The 19,473-nt window shown below is 39.9% G+C and overlaps 3 protein-coding genes across 4 annotated transcripts in view; all 3 read right to left on the bottom strand.

The window, feature by feature from the left end:
• The window catches only part of LOC133976332 (NACHT, LRR and PYD domains-containing protein 12-like), a 30,726-nt gene extending 27,719 nt beyond the window's left edge, over positions 1-3,007 (bottom strand). Inside the window, exons 1-4 of the mRNA XM_062414517.1 lie at positions 2,975-3,007; positions 1,252-1,404; positions 840-962; positions 207-329 (exon numbers count right to left, since the gene is read on the bottom strand). Of these exons, the coding sequence (XP_062270501.1) occupies positions 207-329; positions 840-962; positions 1,252-1,385 (380 nt within the window). The 5' untranslated portion in view covers positions 1,386-1,404; positions 2,975-3,007. The remainder of the gene's footprint in view (positions 1-206; positions 330-839; positions 963-1,251; positions 1,405-2,974) is intronic.
• Positions 3,008-3,632: 625 nt separating this feature from the next.
• On the bottom strand, positions 3,633-11,732 carry pwp2h (PWP2 small subunit processome component). The gene is made up of 21 exons (XM_062414531.1): positions 11,597-11,732; positions 10,629-10,741; positions 10,204-10,298; positions 10,013-10,112; positions 9,377-9,520; positions 9,162-9,297; positions 8,846-9,081; positions 7,902-8,045; positions 7,740-7,810; positions 7,466-7,602; positions 6,900-7,048; positions 6,553-6,700; positions 6,306-6,456; positions 5,970-6,150; positions 5,705-5,852; positions 5,440-5,548; positions 5,203-5,268; positions 4,697-4,915; positions 4,397-4,547; positions 4,166-4,240; positions 3,633-3,913 (listed from the first exon to the last, which is right to left on the bottom strand). Exons 1-21 carry the CDS (start codon positions 11,612-11,614, stop codon positions 3,745-3,747), a joined length of 2,760 nt encoding a protein of 919 aa, XP_062270515.1. The 5' UTR covers positions 11,615-11,732; the 3' UTR covers positions 3,633-3,744.
• Positions 11,733-13,061: 1,329 nt separating this feature from the next.
• pjvk (pejvakin) lies at positions 13,062-16,674 on the bottom strand. 2 transcript variants are annotated; one of them, XM_062414552.1, is made up of 6 exons: positions 16,464-16,674; positions 15,545-15,740; positions 14,866-15,007; positions 14,422-14,539; positions 13,435-13,578; positions 13,062-13,363 (listed from the first exon to the last, which is right to left on the bottom strand). In XM_062414552.1, exons 1-6 carry the CDS (start codon positions 16,672-16,674, stop codon positions 13,062-13,064), a joined length of 1,113 nt encoding a protein of 370 aa, XP_062270536.1. The 2 variants fall into 2 exon arrangements, with proteins under 2 accessions (XP_062270536.1, XP_062270537.1); XM_062414553.1 differs by lacking the exon at positions 13,435-13,578.
• Between the last annotated feature and the right edge of the window lie 2,799 nt (positions 16,675-19,473).

Raw genomic sequence — 19,473 nt, 5'->3', positions numbered from 1 at the left:
ACTTATGGTACTGTGGAACAAAATGATTGTCCATAATGATGAACGCTGTCATTACACACAATTTCATGAACATTAAATAAACTTTGTTACAACATGTCCTTGTGTTTGAGGCTCTATGGAGTAGGTGATGCTACACAAGTGGATCATTAATGCAGCAATACATTTAGTTATTAGTCAATCAGTTTACAGCAGAAACAGTCTCTTACTTTGTGTCTGAGGGTTCAGGTTCATTACTGAAGTTTGGAGGATGACGATTGGACCAGTCACTCTTCATAGACACACAGTCTGATGCTGGATACTCTGCTCTCTGTCTGTAGTCAGTCTGACGTCTGTAAAACCACCAAGATGTTTTTATTCATATCATGTGAATCTTTGATAAATTCTCTGATAACAACATTGAAGCAGCTCTACATACACAAACTGCTTCAAACAATAAGTCGTATTAGATAAAAACTTTTCTAAATGACTGACAGCTGTAACAGTAACTGCGGGGACGATGTTGGTAAAATAAAAAGTAACTTTATATATATATTATATAAAGTTGCAAGCAGTGATGACTGAGTCCTCACACTTTGTGTCAGACAAAGCAGCAGCAGTAGCACTACTGGAGGACATATCAGGATAATCAGACGCTGTATAAATAGGTAAAATATTATCTCCTGTGTGCAGTATGTGCTGCTGGAGATGACTTATTGAAAATTGTGCACACATTTTATAAACTATGGGATATTTTGGCTTCACTTCCTGTTCCCTGTACACAATAGTACATAAGTGAAATATTAATGCAGCAATACGTTTAGTCATTAGTCAATCAGTTTACAGCAGAAACAGTCTCTTACTTTGTGTCTGAGGGTTCAGGTTCATTACTGAAGTTTGGAGGATGACGATTGGACCAGTTACTCTTCATAGACAGACAGTCTGATGCTGGATACTCTGCTCTCTGTCTGTAGTCAGTCTGACCTCTGTAAAACCACCAAGATGCTTTATTCATATCATGTGAATCTTTGATAAATTCACTGATGACAAAATCATTGAAGCAGCTCTACATACACAAACTGCCTCAGATAATAAGTCACAGATTACATCACAGCTCTTCTAAATGACTGACAGCTGTAACAGACACTGAGGGGAAGATGAGACAAGTGATTGGACTGTGTGTTAAATTTTAGATATCAAATATTTGGAAAGTCTAGAAGAGCTGCATGATTGAATTATTTTATCCCCAATCCAGTAAGCCAGCAGCTCTCTTACTTTGTGTTTGAGGGTTCAGGTTCATTACTGAAGTCTGGAGGGTGATTGTTGTCCTGGTCACTCTTCATAGACAGGAAGTTGGACACAGGATGCTCTTCTCTGTCCTCCTCCTCTTCCTCAACCCAAGCACTCATCTTGTGGACTTCAGTCAGTCTGAGAGATAAACCAGAAACACTGACTGTGAGATTAGAAAGCAAGATTCAAGAGAAACAAGTCTGTTCAAGAACCACAGCAACAAGAGAAAACACCCAAACAAGTTAGTATCTCCCTGTTTTATTTCCTCTCTTTATATCCACAGAAGTTCACTTAACTCTTTTCCACTCTACAGTCCTCAGAGAGGAAACTAACTGAGACTTTCATGGTGAAATAATAATGTTTTATTAACACTCACCCTGCGTCAGATGTCAGTTTTTACTTTTACTGCTCTGTTGAACACTTTCAGTTCCAGTACTGTCACCTACAAGAAATCACAACAGCCTGTCGACATGTGTGTGAGTCATAAACATGTTCAGGAGGATATCTTTTGAATTTAATAGGCTAAATTAAAGTACATTTTACAGTTAACCTCCTGTCATTACCATGTAATTACCCAGTGTTGTATCAAACTATGTAATACTTGTGAGCTTCCTTTCATGTTGAACATAGAAAAAACTGTATCTGACAGTAACACTCTCAGCTGTTAATGAAAGTGTTTTTAAGACAAACATAAAACCTAAAGACATGTGGTCATTATTTAACCTTTTTTTTTTTTTTAAATATATATAATTTCTCAGTAAATTGTGGGGAAAATGTAGGCCTACTTAGTTGAGACAGAAAAACAACAGATATAGTTTACAGCAAGTAGCTGAACTAAAGTGGACAACAGAATATATAAAATCACTTATGTGAATGAGCACGCATATCCTCTAAAGTCTACAATATTCAAAATGGAAACTCTCTCAAAAATATCAGTAGGCCTGTGTATTGACAGAAATAGGCTAAAACAAATTGGTTGTGTTAATAAAGACATCAAAATGAATTAAAAACAGCTCATGTTAGCCCATTTCCAAATGTTAAGTGATTGGTTGTCAAATTTGCTTTTCTTTTTTACAATATGATATTCTACAAATAAAACTTGCTTTAAAAAGTCAGTTTGAGTCTCAGCGCGCTCCACAGTGGTACGAGCACAGCATCTCGGGGACGAGCTTTTTGTGAACGCGCCCTACCCTCGCCCTTTAGACGGGGAGCAGAGTTTGATATAACACCGGGACTTGCAGTATAACACAACTTTTCTCATTTGAATTTCTCCTTCATGTTTAGTCTCTAGTGAGAGGCGTAAACTGCAATTTCAATCAAGACTCATTCGTTAAAGAGTTCAGTGTCATGCTAAAAAGAAACAAAATGTTAGAATAAAATGAAACGTGAAATAAAATTGGTATTATGAATTGCGACAAAATAACTCGGTTGCTGCCTATATTGTTAACAAATAGACTGAATTTACAAGAAATTATTACGGTTTAACAATTTCGAAAATGACAACTTCCTGGTTTTGCCCCCAGAAAGGCCTACCAGAGAAACAGCTCGATACAACCCGGAAATAGAACATAAATAAATTATATCCACGTTTTATTTCTTCTCTTTATATCCACACTAGTTAATTTAACTCTTCTCCGCTCTTCACTCCTCAGAGAGGAAACTGACTGTGACTTTCATGGTGAAATAATACAGTTTTATTAACGCTCACCTGCTTCAGACGTCAGCCATCATCCACCTGCTCTGCTCCTTTGAACAATTTAGTTTCACTTATGACACTTAAGAAATCACATGCAGGGGCGGAGCAGCTTCAAAACTCCTACTTCTTTGTCATAAAGTAGATCTTAATTTCTTATTATGCGTTTGAACTTAAACTACTAACGTTGTAGTTTTTTAAAGTCAGTGTCCCCTGAAATACTTTGAAGGACAAATAAGCTGTCACCTCCTTTTTTTTTTTTTTTTTAGATATTTTTGAGAAACCTTGGCAAATGTAGGACATGCTCGAAGGACTACATCTCCCAGCTGTCCTGGAGGAGTAAATTACATAATCAAAAGACATTTTGTGCTGACAGATTCTGACCACTTGGTTACTTGAAAAGGAGAACAAGCTTCAACTGTATCTATTAGACTATTTTAAACACTTTAATCAGATTTCATGTACATCACACAGCTGTTCAGTTTCTATTGTTGATTAAGGTGTGATGGCAATTACCTGAGGTCTAAACATTTGGAGAGTCAGGGAGGTATCAATCAATCAGTACATGTCTACATAAAGTCTATTCAGCCAAAATAAGTTAAATCACACGTCTTTACTGAGCAAGATCTTTAACCAAACTGAAAACATACCAAAGAAAACATAAAACTTACACATTTACACATGAATTTAATAAAAAACACAGTTTACAAACATAATCAATTTGATATAACAGTCCAACATTATTCTTCTCCATTTGTTTTTACGTTGTTAGAATGAGGTCAGAACTACAATATCATCTCTGCATCCTCCACAGAGGCCTCGCTCATCTCCTCAGACAGCTCCTCTTCCTCTTCATCATCCTCCTCCTTAACATCGTCCTCAGCTGCTCTCTTCATGCCCCTCTGCTTGGACAGGGCCACGGCATAGCGAATGTTGTACATGTTAAAGTCACACCTGAACAGAGTAAACACACATGTAAAAAATAAATGACTCAGCATTTCAATCAATCAATCAAACTTTATTTATATAGCAGCTTTCATACAGGCTAGTATAGTTCAAAGTGCTTTATAGTTAGTTGATTGTCTTTTAATTAGTTTTTATTCCAAACAAATTGAGACCATTGCACAAAAAATATAAGTGATGAAAATGTTTAAAAGATTTTTTTTAAATGAGTTTTTGCAAAGGCAAAAAAATGTTGTCACTTACAGTTTGGACATATTGTCAAAGTGTCTCTGGATGCTCTTCTGCAGCGCCTGCAGAGTGGGCAGTATGGCTCCTGACCTGCAAACATCATCAGGGAAGAGTCAGAGAAATGCATTTAAAGTCTCACATCCAACATGCAGACCTTGTGCCACATTATACATTTAAAACAGATGAATAAGAGCGAATAAAGGAATAAACAGATGAATAATAGCGAATAAAGGACAGGAAACTAGCCTGTTTTTGAGTTTCTGTCCGTGCAGCATGAGCAGGCTCTGGGCCCAGGTCATGTAGAACTGCAGGTGACCCGACTTCTCCAAGCACGCCGCCACAAAGCCCAGCAACTTCTCCACGTAGATGTCCGGAAGAGAGCCACAAACCACTCGGACTGGAAAACACACACGCAATCCATATTATACGAGGATTTTCAGCTTCACAATGTAATCAATTCAAATACAAACTAACATTATTTTACATTCATCAACACACTACCGACACCAGGAGGCGCTGTGTTGCGGGGGGAAGATGGTCACTCACTCTGATCGTGCGGCACCGTTTCCAGCACTTCCTGCTTGAACGCTTTTTCGTTGAGCCGGAACGCCAGGACGATGGCCGACGTCCATTCCTGGAGCCGCAGCTGCTTGTGTATGCTGGCCGGCGTCACGTCCATGTCGAGGTCGTAGGGATCAAAGACCAGAGACCCGTCAAGGGAGTAGACCAGCAGGCCCTCGGTGGTGGTGGCGGACCAGCTACGACCTGAGAGAAGGAAGAGGGGACGGCTTTATTAACCAGCTGATGCCTGAGATTAATTGTCATCTAAACTTTCCAACTTAATTTTTAGGCCACCTTTGAAGATTTTGTCAGTGCTCATTATGTTTTATCGTATGAACGATAGTAACTAGAAGTTTGAGAGGTGACCAGGTCAAGAATTTAAATATTTGGACTGTTTTTGCTCAATCAACATGTAAAGGTGATGAGAGAAGATGGTGATGCCATCTTCTCTGCATGTGGGGGAGAAAATGCAACCTAATTGTGTTACCTACCAGTAGGGGAGAACCGCAGTGAGCTGACTCTGATCTCTGGCTTGAAGTGTCGGGAACTCATATCACCTTTAAAAGAGAAAGAGAGAAAATAGCAAAGAGAGATAAGTGATGTATTATCCATTATATTGAGGGTATACGATCTGAAGACTTTAAGCAACGACTTGCTGCTAGGTAAAAAAAAAGAATAATAATGATTCTTTATGAAAACTGGTCTGACTGTTGAAGGAAGCTTCGCACCTTTCCTGACTCCAGGTAGGCTGATGTTGACGCTGTCTCCGTCTCCAGCTCCGTCATCCACCAGCGCCAGGCTGCCAAACTCTGTCATCTTCCGTCTGTCCAGGAACTCCTGAAGCCAAAACAGGAGCACAGTCATGTAAAAATGACTTGAAGGATCTTTTTTAATTACTTTCTTTTTGCCAGGATGAGCCAAGAAAATAGTACTTTCTACATATGACAGCAGTAAAAAGATGTGCTAAAAGCTGAGCTGAATGTGAGGCCGTACCTCCATGGCATCGAAGGAAAGGTTGCAAGAGATCTCAAACTTCTTCATGAGCATCTGCTCCTTGACGTTGTAGATGCAGACAAACTTGGACTGGCCTCCTGCCAATATAGACTCCCCGTCCGCAGAGTAGCACAGCGACGTGAAGGACCTGAGAAACAGCAAAGATGACACATGAACCTGAATCATAAACCCTACAAATGAAGCTGTTCTGCTACGGTTTGGACAAGAGGAACTACAGACTGAGGGTGTGATCTTGTCCACTTACTTGCCCTTGGCAGACTGCTTAGCTGTGACTTTATCGGTCTCTTTGCGGCCCATCTGCAGGTCGTGGCGTCCGGCCACCGAGCCGGTTTGCGTGGCCGTGTGTGGGTCCCAGAAAGAGATCTCACCGTTCAGAGTGGCCACGGCCAACTCTTGACCGTCAGGCCGGTAAGTCACTGACAGGCCTGAGAAAACATGGAAAAGAAGAGTGTAAGCAGTTACGCCACATTATTCTGAATAGCTTAATAATACTTTTCTACATATGCACAAGAATGATGAACAAAACCTGAGAAAAAAAATCTTTACAGCGTCATTTGTGCTTCAACCAATCATTACTTACCATCAGAGGTTAGGGGAAGTGTTTCTTTGACCTGCCAGCTGTCCAACATGTCCCAAAGCCGGACGGTGCGATCCCACGAGGCGCTGGCCAGGATGGACTGGACTGGACTGAAACACAGGCAGCTGACGGGACCCTCGTGGCCTCCAAGGATCTATCACCCACAGAGAGAAAGTACATACATATTAACACTTAAAGCATGCTTTTTTTTTTATTATGTCCCTGAAAGATAAAGTGATTATGTGCCTACCTCCAGCAGCCTGCCTGTCTGCATGGACCAGAGAAAGACCTCAAATGAATCCTGGGCTCCGGCGCTCACCAGCTCTCCACTGACATCTACTGCCAGGGAAGAGAACTGCGCAGGCCGAGGCGATGTGAACGTCCTGAAGTTTCGGTATCTGTAATGAACACACACACACACACACACACACACACACACACACACACACACACACACACACACACACACACACACACACACACACACACACACAATTACCTTCACACATACACTACTAATTTACAGAATCACATAGTACATCCTCATGCTCATTCTCCATCTCTATCCATGTTTGAAGGCTTCACTGTGAAGCTCACCTGTGCAGGTCGAAGGCTCGGACCGTCCCGTCCAGAGAAGCGCTGACGATGACGAAGCCGCTGGAGGTGAAGGTGACGTTGGTGATGCTGCTGGTGTGCTCCGTGAAGGTGACGAAGCAAAGGCCGCTGTTGGTGTTCCACACTTTGACCTGCGGAAATGAAACACGGTGACGTCATTTTAAAAAATATGTAATACAATGAAAGCAAATCAAAGCCTGGAGAATTATCTGTGACGTCAGTGTACATGCAAAAAATACATAACTCTGACTGTCATAAGGCAAGACAAACACTTATAGATTCAAAGACGCTACAAATAAAGTCACTTATTTAGATTTTGTGACACTTTTACATGAATCCTGGTCCTGGAGTTTTTTCCCCATTTTAGCTTTCCAACAGACTAACTTTTCCTTTCCCAGCTTTCAATATTCCACATACATATAATGAGAGCTTTTAACAACAACAAAACAGTGTGGATACATGTGTAAAGTCATATAATGTCACCCTGCTTTCCACAGCTGCATATAAATTAAGTAAAACGTTGCATTCGGAAGATGCGGAGCGCTCACTTTGCCATCGTCGCCTCCTGTGACGATGTATTGTCCGTCAGGTGAGTAAGCCAGCGAGGCCATGTTGTTAAAGTGTCCCTGCTGCTTGAAGACGTACGACTCGCTCTGCCACTCCCACACCAGCAGCTGACCCATCCCTGAAACACACAAATATCCCACAACAATGAAACACTTATATATTAAAGTATTAAACTAAATCCGAGCAATTTGAATATCCTAAATGGGCAAAATATTTTAAAAAGAAGCGACAACAAAAGAAGAAAAGATTTCTCACCTGAGCAGCCGAATCCAATCCAGTCTCCAGAGCAGTTTATAGAAACCGAAGCGATTCTCTGGTCCGAAATACTGGAAGCAGAAACGATCAAATAGTCGGCTAGAGTATTAAAATTCAAACGAGAGAAAACGTGATGCGTGTAAATCAGCTTTTTTCTCTCACCTCAGGGAGTGAATAAGGTTGAACTCTGGAAGTTCGTGCAGGTGGAAGATTCCAGATGCAAAACCTGTGACCAGGATGTGCGTCGGTTTGTGGTACGCGGCCGCTGTCAAGTTGTTAAAATCTCCCTCCTTGTTGAAGAAGTGTCTACAAGAGCAGAGAGCGAAGAAAATACAGGTGAGCTGCAACTTGTAGAGGCAGCTGATCTTCACCCTGCAGCTTGTTATCTTGTTGGGGAGACGGTTGTGGAGGTGCTGGCTCAGTGGTACGGGACGCACTGGTTTTTATTATACATGCCGAGGCTGCTATGACAGTTTTAGAGCAGCCAAGGGACAAATTAACCTGCACTTTGTGAAGCCAGCTGCCTAACAGAGAGAGGGGGATGAATGCCACTCAATGTATCACAATGTGAAGAACGACAGTGGCTCGGAGAGAGGAGTGGAAGGTTTGATAGAAAGAACTTTACTCGCAAAAAATACAGAAACTGAACTGAAATATATTAAAGATACAGATCTAAGTAAATGTGATGGGTTGTAATAGATAATACAACTGCCAGCATCCACAACATCTAGACTGAAGAGGAAATTAAAATGTCTGTTATATTAGTTTAATAAAACTGCACATTTCTGTCAGTCATGCAGCTTCAATCTGTTTAAAATAGTTAATTGCTTTTGATTGGAGTGCAAATATAGGCGTTTCCTAGCAACCAAGTTACACATTATTAAGTAAATCACATAGTTTGGTACAATTTAACCCATATTATATTGTTCTTAAGGAGATTATTATAAGTTCATCCATATTTAAACATAGCTGCTGTGTCTTTTAACTAGAAAGCACATTTCACCATCAAATAATAACTAACAGGTCTGGATTTACTTCAAATTTTTAAACAGAGAAAAAGAGATTTTATTAACAAAATCAGCCACAAAAAGAGAGAAACTTCTTACTTGCTCCTCTGCTTGTATCGAACGTTTTTAACCTCCTTCTCTTTGGGAGCTTCAGCTTTCCCTCTGATGACTTCTCCCTCCTGTCCCTCTATCCTCTCCTCCTCCTCATCATCCTCCTCTTCCTCTCTTTGTCTCTGGGGTTTGGGTTTGTCGCTGCTCTTCTTCAGAACGAGGCCCTCCGGTTCGGTGTCGCTCTCCCACACGCACAGCGTCCCGTCCTGGCTCACCGTGTACAGCTGGAGACACAGGATTAAACAGGTTGTGACGATGATGTGGATTTCATTTTGTGAGCAGAGTCGTATTTATTAAAACTCACATCCAGACTGTCCTTCTCAAAGAAACAGCCCACGATCAGGTCCTTGTGTCCCCCCAGCGAGTAGTAGATGAGGTTGGCCCAGCGCTCTGCACCAAACACCCACGTTGACATGTCTTTGCTGCCCACCGCAAAACACCTGAAGGAAAAGAATTCATCTGATCAGTCGCAGGCTTCTTCTACTTTGGTGTCACGTAAATCTTTTAACTTTGACTCACTTGGAGTCGTCCGTCCAGTCGATGCAGGTGGTCTCATCATAAGGTCCGTAGTAGCTCTTGTCCAACACGAAGGCGTTAAACTCCCGCTGCTTGCCAGGTGCGTGGTACATCAACGCTACGTTCTCCTTTGTGACAATAAACTTCCTGAAGAGGGGGAAAGTCAGAGTAGAATAACCGTGAATTAAAAGCATCTGGAAGAGTCACAAAGATACTGAAACATTAAAACAGATGCAGGAAAATGGAATATAAGATAGCAGCACAGGTGGTCACAACTGTAAGCAGGGAGTAAAAATGACAGATTTAACAAAACCCCATAATTTATATCTTTATGCTGCTGGTAGGGTTTTTCTTAAAAGCAGATTGAACTTACTATAGAATGCAAGTTGTGTCTGATACCAAAAAGCATGGATAAAGATAAAAGGGAGAAATGAAACATCTGTGCTTGAATTCATCTTCAGAGTGCAAACATTTTTAATATTTTCTGCACTTTTCTGCATCAATTAAACACATTTCATTCAGTTTTTACTGATTAAAAAAATCTCCTCATACATCTATAAAATCAAACCTGAAACTGTTTCATTTCTTGATCTTTTCTTTTCATAATTCTTCACGTAAAGCTCCCTCAGACTCTCTTACCTGCCGTCAGGAGAGAAGCGGATGCTGCTGACAGGTTTGTGAAAGTGGAAATGATGGAGGATGGCTCGGGTGATGAGACTGACCAGCAGCGCTGCGCCATCTGTACGACAATAACAGGAACACACACGTTTCGGTTTTTGTTGTGATATCACCAGACAAATCATCTAGTTCAGTCAAGTGTAATTTCTCACCTTCATCCACCAAGATTGCCAGATTCCCGTCAGGAGAGAGACCCACACATGTTATGTTCTTTGTCGTGGAGAGTGGCAACGTCTCAGATGTGTTGCTAGGAGACAGAGAAGAAACGGCTTTAGTCCAGCTTTGGTTTTTATTTTTAATGAATGTCAACCTTTGCTTTCACCTTAATCTGTTTACACACACAGGTTTCCGTGCTGCTACAACATTTATACACCAACATGAAAGCATCTGATCTGCTTTATATCAAAAAAATGAAAAATGTGATAAGAAGGCATTTGTTATTCTTATGAAGTCTATAGTCTTTATAGACATAGTAAATGTCTCTTCTTTATGTGTGGCGTGGCAGGAGTGTGGTCTTCCTTGGGCACCACACTGTGTTAATCCAGGCCTGGAAAAACTTTATTTAAGACTGACTTACTTTTTCAGGTCGAAGACAGAGACTCTGTTTCCAACTGGACTGATCACAGTGTTGCCATCTTTGGAAAAATTCAGATTCCCCTGACGATAGACTGCTCCGAGCAGATTGGAAAACTACAATACAAAGAGAGAGAGAGACAGAAAGAGAGAGATTTTATACTTTATTTATTGTCATCACTTCATTTCCTACAGTCTGCTGCACAGCAATGACAACTCTCTTCTTTGTAATGTGATACAACATGCAAAATAATCACAAGGCTCCTGTAAATCCCAGTTATTGTCATGTATACTTGTTACATCTAATCCTGCACTAAACCTTCGAGAAATTAAAGTTTAATACATGAATTCAACAACTTTTGACAGTGGAAGAGAAATGCTGTGTTGGTGCCAGTTTCCCTTTTAAATACCATCTTTAACAGTGTTGTTAATCTGTTTTAATTGTTAAATAAATTAAAATAAATAAACATATAAACCTGCGTTTGGACTGCATCAAATAATAATAATTTTGCTTTTTCTATTCGTTTTTAAATCACTTGTATCACTCCTGTCTGAGGAGTTAATTTAACACAAAACTACAGAAAAAAATGCAGTTCAACAGCAACACAATACAACACAGTTTACAGGCAGATATTAACAAATAAACCCATTTATATCAGATTACAGAGCAGTAACATGTCCTGCTTGAGTTGGGATTAATTAAAACATCAATTAACTCAACTTAAACTGTAAAACGTGAGTTATTGTAGTGGAAAATAGAGAAAAGCTCATTTAAAAACGATACAATTAAGACAGTCACATGATTTACACGAGTACAGTGTGAATGCTCAACCTTTATAAACATTAACTTCTAATAAAGCTACACAGTTTATACCTCACTCATGTAAAATGTCAGTCTAAAAATGAGCACTTTTTTGAATGAAGTTTGGTTTGAGTTCGCTTTCATATATTATCTACATATCACGGACTTACCCGATAAGAAAACTTCATGTTTGTAATTATATTCCTTAAACTTCATGTATGTGTCCAGTGTCTTATTATTTATACAGTCCGAGAGTAAATATTAATATTACACATGCTTCTTCTTCCTCCTCTGCTGCAGCGACACCACACGTGTTTGCATTTTGTTGACACTTCACACATCCGGCTTCAGTTGAGCTGCACCCAAAAATCACCGCGCCCCCTGGTGGTGAGGAGGGTAAACGACTGAATATTAAAAGCATATTAATCTTTATTTATGGATCAATGACGTGCGAAAATTTGATTAAACACAGGAAAATAAATGTGAACTAAAATGTGGATTAAAAAAACAAACACATTTTACATAATTTGCAAAAACTTATTTAGAAAAAATGGTTGTTTTTAGGATAAGTCCTGCTCAATATTGACACAATGCTTAATGTAGAAATATTTCAAATTTGTTTCTATTCATTTGATGTTTTAAAATGAAGTTATTATTTGTATAAGTACACTTAAATACACTGTAGGTGGATGAAATATTACTTTTGTGGTTTCACCATTTGACCTTTTCAGGAGCATTCAGTCTTACTTTTGTTTAAAAAAAAAAAAGAAAAGAAAAAAGGTGTACTTCAAATGACATAAAACCAACAAAAACACAAAATGTACATATTAATAAGCCTGATTCATGCTTGCAGGTGCAGACTTTAAATATAACAGAGGATTTTCACACTTTTTATAAAAAAAATGGAGTCTTGCAGAGTAATAAGGCTGAAAAGATGTTTTTCATCATCTTTAGCTAGTGTAATTTTTCATTGTAGCGACATGTAGCTTCTTAAATCTACACACATAAAGGTTTTGTTGCTGCAGTTGTGGTCTGGCAGCTTATGGTGTCTAACATTAACCTACATTAGAAAACTTTAGATGCTGCCTCACCCTTGACTTAATGCTTCTCCTGTACCTGAGCTCTTGTTACACTATCTTAGTGTGTCACAGGTGAACATGATGATGTCTTTAAAGTGTCTTTAGAGAGATATCGTGACTAAGATTCACACGCTTCCATAATGCACATGGAAAGAGTATTTGTTTACAATTTCAGCTGATATATGCAAACACTACACCTACTGAAAACAAAAGGCACTGCTCAGAATAAGTGACACACTTGGATCTGAGCAAAACCAGGCCGTCCTTTCCAGTTGCTGCCTCAGTGGCCTTCACACGATCCCTCCTGCCCGCTTACATCTAATACTCTGTGCTGAATAATTCAGCATCTGGCAGCTACACTGTGTACACAGCACACGTGTGGAAATGGGCTGAAGCCAAAGGTAAACTGAAAATGCAACTGTATATTACACACCACCAAGTTTAGTACTTAAAGGACACACAAAGTCCAACTTTTTTATAGGATTTATTTAAAGAACGTCAAGATTAAACATCCAAAAAAAAGTAAACAATTACACTTGTTGCATTATCTCTTTTTTCACCTCAGAGTTTTGTGCCAGAGGTCGAAACAGGGCACCACGTGCAGCCGGACATATTTTTGGCCCCCGGCTGAGCACTCCAGACAGCCGTAAACAGTTTCCCGCTTCTGGTTTCCCATGCCGCACAGCGAGCAGGGGCCTTTGGGGATGTTGTGCTTGAGGAGGTTGACTCGAGTGTGGGAGCTTTCCCTCAGGTAGGTGGTGGACACGTCCGTCATGCTGGCGGCTTTCTCGTAGTAGTCGGTCACCATGTCGTCCATGTAGGTGTCGGAGTGGGTGAGCTCTTCAAATGTTCTGTCATCTACACAGGAAGAGTTGAATAAGAGGAAATGGTGACAGTAAGGTGTGAATATTTGGAGATGGTTACTGTACCTGCTCTGAAGGGGTTTCCGTAGATGATCCCTGACAGGAAGCGGCGCAGTCGGCCCATGGAGAAGCGACCGATGAAACCGCCAAGCTGCTCCCTGATCTGCTCCCTCTCAAATCCCCCCTGAGACTCTGGAGCCACACAAATATCTGACACAGAAGAAGAAAAATGTTAGTTTGATCTTCATTTCTGTTGCCTAAATGAATTTAAAAAGTGTAAAACTCTTCACATGCATCAGTTCAAACATTCAAGAGACGTAACAATAAGAAAAACTCATTTTTAGTGCAACTCTCATAAAACATCACACATGCAAACAATCAATATTTTAAGATGCTTAAAAGAAAGTGTTAATTAAGGAGTTATTAATAGACTATTAAAACATCACAATGCATGCAGGCTTTGTAGAACTACACATGTATTCCATTATTAGCAATTATTAAAGCATTAAACTATATACCAGTTTAAAATTCAGCAGTATCAAGTCATTTCTTTTCACTTTTTAATTTCATAAGATTTAATGACACCACGACTGTAGAGAAATAAATCATCCGTTTGTCTGTCTAATAGTGGAGAGATTGTAGTGTAACGTACTACACATAAGATGAGGATGCACAGCCTCAGGTGTTAACCGCAGCTTAATCACCTGCTGCCTTTAATGTGGAAGACAGCTTTTAACTATGAAAGGATTCAAACCTTCAATTTCCCACAAATAACACACTCCTAATCCTTTAAGTGTCCTATTGACTTTCATCTCAGCTTTGTTAGTGGTGGATTAAAACTGGAGGCAGTCAAAGGTTTTTCATTTAAAGGTTCAATTTCAGCACTGAAAGTTTAATTCAGTCATTTTAATGCTTCAGAAGAGCATGTTTACTCTCTAAGAGCACATTTCAAACAATGCACTCCCAACGACACCAGTCTGCTGCTGTCACTGGGAAATATTTTGAGAGTATAGGTGAGTGATGGGGAGTGATGTAGGGAGGTATATTTCCTACCGAGCCGCCCGTCAAGTCGAACGAACAGCTCGCAGATGCTGAAGGCGATGGTGGTGTGAGCCGGGATGACGATGGCCTTGTCTCGACCTTTTGGGTTTCTGCCGTCGTCGATTTGAAACTGCAGCAGAGCGGAAAGATAGTCGACTGTTATCTAGATTACAGAGTCAGGTGATGGAGAAATAGTTGGTCCGGTCTGGAGAAGAATCTGCATTTTGAGGCAGATTGTGGGGAGACACGCCAGCTGAGTCTTAAGTCTATTAACGTTCACAACTGTGTGCTTAAAGGAAACTGGTCTTGACTTTAAATCAGTACATGTGGAACAACGTGGGATGAATTGGCGTCACCCTGATTGCACTGCAGCTGTAATAAGCATGAGTTGGTCAGGATAGTCATGTATATGAATGTAGTATTGCCAGAGTTCTACATTGATTTGGGTTTCTTTACCCTCATGGTGGTCCCTCTCATCCCGGCGTGGACCGTCAGAGAGCACTGGCGTGTGGTGCGGATGCTCTCCACCACGACACAGAGGATGCTCCGTCCGCTCTCTCTGGACTGACGAACCAGGCAGTGATCCAGGTCCACTTTCCTGAAAGATCACAAAATGAATTCTCAGTACCGTGTGCACCCTCTAAACGCCTCCATATTTGTTGTTTCGTTCATTTAAAGCCCAACAACACATCATCGACAGTCTATTTTCTGTGTTGCATGAAGATCCTGTCTCGTAGTATGTGTGCTGGTGTAAGATAACATGATCATTTATTCATCCATACAAGGAAACCCTCTTCTCACATACCCACTGCTGCCACTAGAAGGTCAGAGGTCAGACATCAATGTGTTGCTGTTGTGAGGAGAAAACTTGAATCTAGATGTCTAAAATGTCACATTTGCATTTTGTTATTGTACAAAACTCATAATAAAAAACTTTTGTGGTAGTTTTTAGATCTCTCCTTTCAAAAAGATAAATATTTAATCAAAAAAATAGATGATATAACTTGATGATTAATAAAATATCACCTACATGGCACTTTAATCAGTCTAAAAGTGATATGATGATGATGATGATGCTGATAAAGATAAGAGTGCTAACAGTATATTAAAGCCAGACTGTAATAAGTGTTGACACCTGGAGTTGAGCTCTCGCAGTAACGTTGGCACCTCCAGCTCGTGTTTGGTCACGATACCAAACGAGGCTTTGACGGCCACGGAGTCGGACCCGCTGATGTTGAACCCCACGTCGTTGATGATGTGGTTCCCCAGTCGACCGTTGAGGGATACGTCTGATTTGTCTTCATAGTTGAGGAGCTGATAGGATGACACTCCTGTATATACATATATATATATATAAAAGATGGATATTCAGTGGAGCAGTATTTATATATACTGAAATTTAAGTATTCATGTTGACACTCTTGCCTGTAAAGGGAAGAAACTACAGATTGTTTTCTTCACTGGTTAATGTTTAGCTAATTTTCTCAATAAATCGACTAGTGTTTGTTTCTAGAGCTCAAGTTAATGTCTTCATAGCTCGTGTTTGGTATCCATTTTTCAGTGGTGTAAAACACAGAAAGGCAGCAAATCTTTACATTTAAAAAGCATGAATCAGAGAGTTTTTGGTAGTTTTCTTACTTGATAAATGACATTTCTAACTTTCTGTTCAAAGATTTGCTAGTGTCAGTTCTACCTCCAACATGCTGGCTACGTTTACACTGCAGGCTAAAGGCAAACATCTGATTTAGTTTTTTTCATGACAGTGTGTGAACAGCACAAATCAGATGTGATATTTTCAGATTTGGGCCATATTTTAGATGTATTGTAGATGACATATGGCTCAAAGTCTTTTCTTGTTTAAATAAGATTGTTCTGATATTTTGGCAGGCAAGAATATACATCTAACTTTAGATATGTGGAGTTTCTTGGCCTACAAATGAAGCTATGGTCTAAACATCTTAATGCAGTCACAGTTCATTTAGGACACTCAGCTCTTAAACTTTCACATCCAGCATCATCTCTCCTCACAAATCCTCAGATTCTCATCACCGTACCTGCAGTGATCTCCTTCTCGCCTACCAGGATGTCTTTCAGTGAGAAAGCGGTGGAGGCGCATTTGGTTTTCTTCCAGAAATGCCTCTTCCTCTTCTTGGTGACGAGGCTGAGAGGTTGGTATCGATCGGCCTCGCTCAGGCTCGGGACGGGGATCAACCTCCCCGTGTCTCCAACCTGCTTCACAAAGTTCTTAGTGGCTGCGGCGAACATCTGGAGTGATGCATGAGTGTCAAAAATGTTCCCTCACAAATAAAAAATCCCCTCCTTCGACTACAGTGCCACATCCACTAGTGGTTACACTGTCTGCTGAGCTGAACTCTTCTCAATAGGGACGCTAATCCAGGAGTGTTCTTTCTAACTTGTGAAATGTTAAATAATGCAGGTAGTGTGTAAGGGAATATGTGTGTTAACCTGATAGGTCACTGTAGGCCAGCAGCTTCCTGTCACATGACGAATAAGGTGGAAAAACAAATTACAGGAGCATTGTTACACTTTTTTAATAACCTGTATTTGAACTTTTTATTTCTAAAACGCCCTAAAGGAAAAAGGAAGAGGTGCAGGATTAAAACAAACTGCAAAAACATATAAAAATTCAGTCAAATTTGTTACAAAGAGAGTTTATTTTTTCACCTGTAACTGTTGAGTGAAAGTATAAATATCTATATCCTGTCCTAGATGCATATTCCCTTCGACTCTGTAATACATGAAACATCTGCTTTGAGCCTTTTACTGAAAAACGGTCTGGATTATTTTTTTATTTTCTTTTAGGGATGTCTCTGTGGTTTTTGTAAGATCTAATGTTTTTTCATCCAAGCTTTTTTTAGTTTGGATAATGTCCACCTTTTTCTGACTGGTGGGCTCCACTCACAGTGTGGATATGTGTGTGTGTGTGTGTGTGTGTGTGTGTGTGTGCATCCTACATGATCATGGGCTGATTTCTCTCTCCTCTCTCTTGTGGTTTCACTACTGTCTAGGTCTATACAACCAGAAATAGCGGGTACGCCGTGCATGTGGCTTTAAATGCCACATGTACGCCGCTTTCTTAGAAGCTGAGGTCAGTTTTAGCTTTCTATACATTATATTACACTCTGTAATTTTCACTTCTTGGCCAAAATAGGTCAATGTTCTTACTTGTTCTTTCCACCACTGTTAGCAGCTGTTCATTTGTTTCAATAGCTGTTTTTCTGCAAGATGAAAATTCAAGAAATGTTTTGGTATTGATCCTGTTGACAGTATTAAACAAAACTTTTCAAGTCAGTCTGAAAAACAACAGTCAGGCGCCCCGTATGAACACTGAAACAGGTCTTTGTTGCTGTAATCAACACTCCTGTCCATGCTGGCTATTGAGCTTATAATGTAATTGATGGGAGACAAAATCCACAGTCCTTGTTTTGGGCAAAACTGTACTTAAATGTTGATGTGAAGCTTATATGAGACTTCAGCAGCAGTCTGAGTTAGTCATATAAAGTGGATATCTGACACATTTAAAGTCTTTTTAGTAAAGTAGCTGCAGTGGAAGAATAGTAAGAAAATGTTTGAATTTGATGCTTAAAAGACAAAATCTACTTAATTTGACTCATTTGGACAGCTGATGCTTCATATTAGCTTCAAATAAACTTGTAAATACTTTTTTCTAATGGTCAGTATTAACAGGAGGAATGATTACAGCAAGAAAAACATGTTTCAGTGTTCATTTGGGCACCTGCCTATAATTTGACTTGAAAACCTGTAAAGACAAGACATCCTTAGAGACTATACTTAACCTAAAGCAGCTCAGGGAGGAACTACTGATGCTTTAAAATAGCCTAAAATGACGTGCTCGGTATCTCAGGAGAACATCGATGCTGGCTGTTTCAAGAATTGACGCTTATGAGCTTTGGCAAAACGGATATGTTTTCAAACTGCTAGTTCATCACACTGCACACACACAAAAAAAAAAACTGTGTACAAATGTGCAGAAGCTTATAGGTCTCATCTGATGACTTTCTTCCCATCTGCTCCAGTTTCTGTCCCCCAGTGGCTCTGCCCCGCTCTCCAGCTCCTTAATGGAAAACCAGTCTGTTGCTTCAAGCACCTTTAAACACTTCCTGAAGTTGTTCTGCAAAGGAAACAAGTGGAATCCATCTTGTCCACGGACAGAAATGCAACTTTTAAAAAGCTCAATTCAAGATAAAAAATTCACTGCTGAAAGATCACAGTATGGTCTGTGTATGGATCACAGGCGGAGACGATGGCAGACAGGTCACAATGTTTGTTTTGTTCTCTACCTCGGGGACATCACCTCAGGGATTGGCAGTTTGCTTGACGCACCGACTTGGCAGAGCTTTGCCCTGGAAAACACATCAGATGAGAGTAACCTGCACGTTGTAAACCGCTCAAGATCTGCACAGATCAGCAAGTTGAATTTCAGGTAGACAGCAAAATAAAATAAAAAATAAAAAAAAACTGACAAGACAGCAGTTTTTTTGCTTTATATTCAATGCATGCTTTTATTACATATTTCTAACATATAACCTTCTTCTTGTTTCCAAAATGATGTAGCAGGAGACCAAATCGTGTGATAGAACATGATACAAAAAATTGCATATAGGAGATGCTGTACACTCGACACATACATTAAAATGTAGTTAAGTAAATATATATATATATAACAAGTTGGGTTTTTTTCATATTTTTTGCCCATTTTTGACAACAGTGCCAAGAGTGAGATGAGATAATTGATACCACTGTCAAGACTGTGTGGTAAGGCTATAAGCAGGAGATGGGTAGCTTAGCTTAGCATAAAGACTGGGAACAGAGGGAAACAGCTAGTATATTTCTGTCTAAAGATAATAAAAGCAGCCTACTAACAAATTAAAATGTTATATCTTGTTACTACGGTACGTGCAAAAAGTGATATTTCTTGGCCGGTTGCAGTGACTTCCTTTCCCCAAATTTAATCCTTTAATTTCATACATGCAATTTCATGCTTGATTATAAATGATAGCCACTTATCCTTTTGGTGTCTTT

This window comes from Scomber scombrus, chromosome 24, assembly GCF_963691925.1.
Source record: "Scomber scombrus chromosome 24, fScoSco1.1, whole genome shotgun sequence".
Classification (NCBI taxonomy): domain Eukaryota; kingdom Metazoa; phylum Chordata; class Actinopteri; order Scombriformes; family Scombridae; genus Scomber; species Scomber scombrus.
Note: the sequence above shows the minus strand (reverse complement) of the source record. Positions and strands in the feature narration are given on the sequence as shown.